This window comes from Enhydra lutris, unplaced genomic scaffold, assembly GCF_002288905.1.
Source record: "Enhydra lutris kenyoni isolate GAN:26980312 unplaced genomic scaffold, ASM228890v2 scaffoldscaffold38, whole genome shotgun sequence".
NCBI classification, from domain to species: domain Eukaryota; kingdom Metazoa; phylum Chordata; class Mammalia; order Carnivora; family Mustelidae; genus Enhydra; species Enhydra lutris.
The window spans coordinates 7,986,844-7,992,843 of NW_019154122.1; the positions used below are offsets into that span (position 1 = coordinate 7,986,844).

General features: G+C 57.4%; 1 protein-coding gene across 2 annotated transcripts in view; it reads left to right on the forward strand.

The window, feature by feature from the left end:
* Positions 1-3,315, forward strand: part of LOC111154638 (succinate dehydrogenase complex iron sulfur subunit B) — a 30,519-nt gene extending 27,204 nt beyond the window's left edge. For both annotated transcript variants that reach the window (XM_022514389.1, XM_022514390.1), the window contains exons 7-8: positions 428-550; positions 3,115-3,315. In XM_022514389.1, the coding sequence (XP_022370097.1) occupies positions 428-550; positions 3,115-3,192 (201 nt within the window). In that variant the 3' untranslated portion in view covers positions 3,193-3,315. The remainder of the gene's footprint in view (positions 1-427; positions 551-3,114) is intronic.
* Positions 3,316-6,000: the final 2,685 nt, after the last annotated feature.

Below are 6,000 nucleotides of genomic sequence, written 5' to 3' on the forward strand. Positions count from 1 at the left end.
CGTTGCGAGCCAGGCCCCGGGGCAGATAGACCAAGAGTCCATCCAGGAGACACACGGTCTCCTGACAGATCTAAGTCATGGGTCTACTAGAAGACCTAGGTTGGTGCTGTGAAGACAGAGTCATGTGACACCGTCCCTGCCTTCCCGCACTCAGAATCCGGGCAGGAAGCCAGTGAGCACCTTGAGATAATGAGACGATGCCTGATGACATGTGTTGAAGCACCAGGGTACCCGGGGTGCTGTGCCCTGAGTGGGGGGCACCGTAGTAGAGAGCAGTTCTCGAGGAGGGACTCTCCCTGACAGATGGCAGGAAGCACAGAGCAGAGACAGGCCTCTCAGCTGAGGGACTCCCTTTCTGCTGCTCCCCCGGGGCTCTGAGCGGGCCGGTTGGGATGCCAGCATGGCTCATCGGCCCCCGGCTCCCCAGGCCTACCGCTGGATGATTGACTCGAGGGACGACTTCACGGAGGAGCGCCTGGCCAAGCTACAGGACCCGTTTTCCCTGTACCGCTGCCACACCATCATGAACTGCACCAAGACCTGCCCCAAGGTACGCGGGCCCCAGCCCTGCCTGCAAGGCTCCGGGAGAGGGGCTGGAGAACCATGTCCCCCCAGACGAGCTGAGCTGTGAGGACCAGACTAGCTCGGGCCCTCCCCCTCCGGAGAAAGGCTTCCTTGCGGGGCACACACGGGCCTAGGGGAGTCAGAATGCCCCAGGAATCCACAAGCAGGAACTTGTCCTCGCTCTCCCTGACTCAGTAGGAGCCTCGAGAGGTGGCAGAAGGTGGGTAGCTGTGGGGACTAGATCCCTGCTCCGTGTCACAGGGTCTCCGCTTGCAACACTGTTGCCAACATGCTGTGCTCTCACAGGAGCCCCTTTGTCCCCGGTGTCCCTCGGTCAGGGCTCCTCTCCACACTTCCCCAATCCTGCTTATCCTCCCCTCCTTGCGCTCCCCTTGACCTTTGGCTCCTGCCACTGCCCATCTCTCAGCCTGCCTGTGGGGCCTGCATGCCAGCAGGATGGCCCGCTGTGGCCTCTGCTCAGGTGCCGACCCTGGTCTGCTCAGTGGGCAGGGAGCGCCCAGGGCCACGCGGCTCAGGACACGGCTGCCCTTTGAGCAGAGACTGTGGGCAGAGCGGGGTCCCTGAGAGAGGCAGCAAGGGAACAGGCAGCAATATGGAAAACTCTAGGGTACCCAGTTGGGAGTTTTTAAAAAGAAGGTGGGGGGAGATAGCATAGCTTAAACAGGAAATGAGACTGGGTAATTCCCTGCTTTTTTGCCTGGAGACTGTTTCCAGGGCCCCTGTCTCACGGTGCTTCTCCTGTCCGGCCAGCAGTGGGGCCTGGGGGGCCCCCCGGTGAGGGAGAGCACAGGCTCCAGCCTGGCACGCGTGAGCCGTTAGTAGCTGGGCCCGCACACGGGAGCCCCGTCTGGGCTCCGGAGGTGCGTTCCCGGGCAGGTGCCTTCGCAGCAGACAGGAACAGAGGCCCTCCGTGACCTGAGGGACTAGATGAGGCCCGGGTTGTATGAGCTGGAAGGGTCCCTTCCACAGCTGGGGACGCTGAGCCCCGGGCACGGGGGGTGGGCTGCCAGCCACTTGCTGAGGTCGCTGTTGGGACAGGGCCGGGAAAGCCCCCCAGACTCCCTGACCCTGTTCTTCCTGCTGCCCCAGGTGTGCTGGTGGGCACAGACCCCCCCCCAGGTCCTGCGGTAAACGGGGGTGGGCAGGGGCGCCACGGAGGCCCTTGCAGTTTCCATGCTGTGCACAAACACGCCACTCCTGTTCCGTCTCACACTGCCTTTTCCCCTTAATTTACTTGGGAGACCATTCTGTATCCGTCTTTGAAGAGTGTCCTCTCTCCCTTTCTCTCTGAAGATCTCTTGTTTCTTTTTCTTTTTTCCTCCTTTCCACGCACTTTTTTTTCCCACCATAAAAGTGCTTTTTTTGGCCATTGAGTTGCACAGACAAAAGCTTCCCAGCTGGGTGGGATGAGGCCGTCACCACTGTAGACTGTGCCGGGAGTGAGGGAGAGTAGATGGCGTACGAAAGCTCCCCACCATCTGGAGCCTCCAGGTCACGGAGTCCACATCAGCCTGCGGGTCTCCGCGGAAGGCATCCTGGTGCGCAGGACCACACCACAGCGGGCAGAAGGGGGCGGTGGCCTTGTGCGGGGACCGCAGGGCACACAGCAACAGCCGCATAGCCCAGGATGGGGGGCTAGGCCTGACCATAGGGTATCAGGCCCTGGGGAGTCTGTGGGCAGGGGGTCCCCAGGGCCAGGCCTGGGGGGAAATCTGAGCAGGACCAGGGGGCCGAGCTGGCTTGGTCTCAGGCAGAGCTGGGCACTTGGCACCAAGGAGAAAGTTGTTACAAATGTCCCCTCCTTGCTCAGTCTTCTCTGCGTGCTTGTTGACGATGTGTGTGCGTACAAACTCGGCCCTGAATTTCTTGCCCCTCAGAGGGCATGGCCACATGTCCTTGGCCAGTTCCTGGGTGTTAGAGGCGACAGACTTTGCTTCCTGCTCGGGTGTTCACGAGCCGTCTTCTGGGCCTCTTCCCACACACTTAAGTGTCAGGATTAGAGCTGTCCTGCTAGAAGGCGGCACTCTCTTCTAACCTCAGAGGAGCCCTTGTCTCGTTTTTCACATCTTCACGTGTCTGCCTACCTGTAGGCGGTCGGCAGGTCTGCGCAGGGTTTCATTGTGGTGCCTCCTGCAGAACCAGTGCGGGCCAGACTGCCGATGGCGCTTGGGAGGGGCCACCCACGAGGCTCGGGTCACCCAGGAGGGCGCGTGTGTGCCCTGGGGAATGTGTAAGGATCCAAGGGCAGCTGGCTGCTTGGGACACTGGCCATGGCCGTGGAAGAGCTGCCCCCTCCTGGATGTGTGTGCAGGGGGGCGGGGGGGTCGGCCCTGGGCAAGGCTCTCACCGCCAGGAGGCCAGTGCAGGTGGAGGCGGGAGAGCCCTGAACCCAACCCCCTGGCTTTGGAAGGGTGCGGTTTGCATCCGCCTTGCTTTGTCCCTTTCCCACTGGGGGGTTTGCCCAAGGCGCCGGCTTCTTCATTCAGCCTCGCAGACCTGGTGATATCAATTCTCTTCTCTTTTCTCAAGGGGCTGAATCCAGGCAAAGCTATTGCTGAAATCAAGAAAATGATGGCCACCTATAAGGGGAAGAAGGCGTCCGTGTAACTGTTCCCACACCCAGCACGACAGCCAGCTCGGCTGGACGTGCTGTATCTCCAGTCTGAGTCCCTTCAGAGGTCTTGGTTTTCCATGAATACAGCATGTATAATAAAGATTTTAAGAAATAAATAAATGTTATTCTACTTTATTAACAAAAAAGCAAGCCTGTTCCTTTTACTCCCTGAAGAGGAATGCACGGGTGCCAGAAGGAAGAGTCCCTCCTGTCCTCGGAGAGGGGCCGGCTCCTGCGCTGAGCCCCTGGGGGGTGGGGCGGGGCCTGTGTGCACAGGGGAATGTGCAGGGGGTTCCCTTTGCCCCTTCCCCACTCCACACCCTTGGGTGGGTTCCTCCTCCAGTCTCGCCGTGTGTCCGTCTGTACGGGGAGGGTGGTGACTGGCCGCCTCACCCGTGGCTGTGGGAACAGACTTTACTGCACGCTCACTGTTGGCTCTTGTCCTTTATGCAGACTCCGGGATTAGAATTACCGATGCGAGGTTGGCTGCCTCCCAACACGGAGCGTGACCAGGTCAGCTGTGACCTTGAGTTCCACGGCTGACCTCCAGGGGCCTCTCTGGCAAGCTCGGGTTCCCAGCGCTTGGCTTTACCACCGAGGCCGCAACGCTCACTAAAAGCCAGACAGCGCGAAAGTGCATCAGGGCAGAAGTGAAAGGCCCTCCGAACAGCCCACCCACCCCCGCTGATGGTTGTATTTCCTCCCAGACCTTTATGTCATGACAAATGGGCACACACAAAGCTTTCCCTTCCAAATCAGGGTGTGATATGGGGCAACTGGGTGGCTCAGTTAAGCGTGGAACTCAGGTCATGATCGCAGAGTCGTGAGATTGAGCCCGGTGTCGGGCTGAGTGTCGCATCTGCTTGGGATTCTCTCCCTCCCCCACACCCGCCTCCCCCCCTCCCCACCCCTGGCACAGGCACTCTGTCTCTCTCAATAAAATCTTAAAATAAAATCTTAGGAAAAAAAAGCGGGGTGTGATCTAACCTGTCCGCTTCCCATTTTTCCTCCTTTACTGCAGTCACATCCATGTAACAAATGTACATCCTTAAGTGCCATCGTTAAGTGCCCTGTTAGAGGCAGAACGTACATTCGCATCATTGTGTAGCCGCCCCCGCCGTCCGGACCTCTGTGTCCTGCAAAACTCGTCCCCGTGAAACGACTGCCCCACCCCGGCCAGCACCCTTCTACTTTCTGTTTGCAGGACTGACGGCTCCCTCCTGAGAGGGCAGCCGGGCAGTAGTCTTTGGTAAACACTTCACTCAGCATAAAATTCTCAGGGTTCCGGGCACCTGGGTGGCTCAGTGGGTTAAGCCGCTGCCTTCGGCTCAGGTCATGATCCCAGTGTCCTGGGATCGAGTCCCACATCGGGCTCCTTGCTCAGCGGGGAGCCTGCTTCTCTCTCTGCCTCTCCCTGCCACTTCGCCTACTTGTGCACTCTCTCTCTCTCTCTGACAAATAAAATTTTAAAATAAAAAAAAAATTCTCAGGGTTCCTCTGTGTTGTAGCCTATTGTCAGAACCACTTTCCTTTTTTTGTTTTTTAGGTGTTTATTTTTAAGGAGCACCTGGGTAGCTCCGTGAAGCATCCAACCCTAGGTTTCAGCCCCGGTCATGGGATCGAGACCCGCCTCGGGCTTTGTGCTGAGTAGGGGGCACTGGAGATTCTCGCTCCCTCTCCCTCTGCCCCTCCCCAACCCGCCCCCAACCCTGTGCGTACTCTAAAAGCAAGAAGTAAATGATCTCTACACCACCGTGGGGCTTAAGCCCACAACCCTGAGATGAAGAGTCACATGTCCCTGGGGGCCTGGGTGGCTCAGTCGTTAAGTGTCTGCCTTCAGCTCAGTTGCTGATCCCAGGGTGCTGGGATCGAGCCCCACATTGGGCTCTCTGCTCTGCAGGAAGTCTGCTACTCTCTCTCCTTTGTGTTCCTCCCTCACTGTGTGTCTCTCTGTCAAATAAATAAAATATTAAAAAAAATAAAAGTCGCATGTCCCACCAAATGAGGCAGCCAGGTGCCCCTGAACTTGCTTTTTCAGGCTGAAGAATCCTCCCTTGGGTGTAGACCCCACATTTTGTGGATTCATCCATCCCGTAGTAGACACTTGGGTTGCTTCCACGTCTTTTAGCTGTTGTGAATCACAGCAGCCTTCTGTTTTCACCCCACGATAACGGAGGGCCTCTTTGATGTTAATAAAGATCTACCTGTGTGTGTGATTTAAATTCCGCTTGAGCCTTTCGAACCCCAGGTTCAAAGCTCTGTGGCGCAGGTGCACGGTGACCGACCCTCCTCTCCCTTGGGAGCACTCCAAGGTGGCTCTTTTAACCCACAGCAGTGAGATCAGCGGAGAAACAAAGGCCTCTTGGCGTTGCCATTGCGAGTCAGGCGGCTAAGATAAATGTCTGACTCATCCGGGATGAACCTTAATGAGCGTTTCTGGCTTTGAGAAGGGACAGCTCAGAAGGACTCGTCTCCATTATTAGGAGAGTTTAGGCGCTAGGGGTAGAGATGACTAAGATGTGTTCCCTGCCACCGAGGAGCCCAAGTCACCAACTTAAAAAGGAGCAGACACTGATTCATGAGAAATTCAGAACAGGGTCTTTGCCCTAAAATGTCCAATCTCAAATTCTTGACCAGCCCTGGAAGACTACATGGTACCCCGTCCTCAGGAAGTGGGAACCTAAAGACCCCGGCAGTCCCCACACCTTCCACATCCGCTCACACTCTGTCCACCTCTGTCAGCCCTGGAAAGGTCCCAGTTCTTGGATCCACATATGATTTGACTTTGCCTCTCGTGCCTT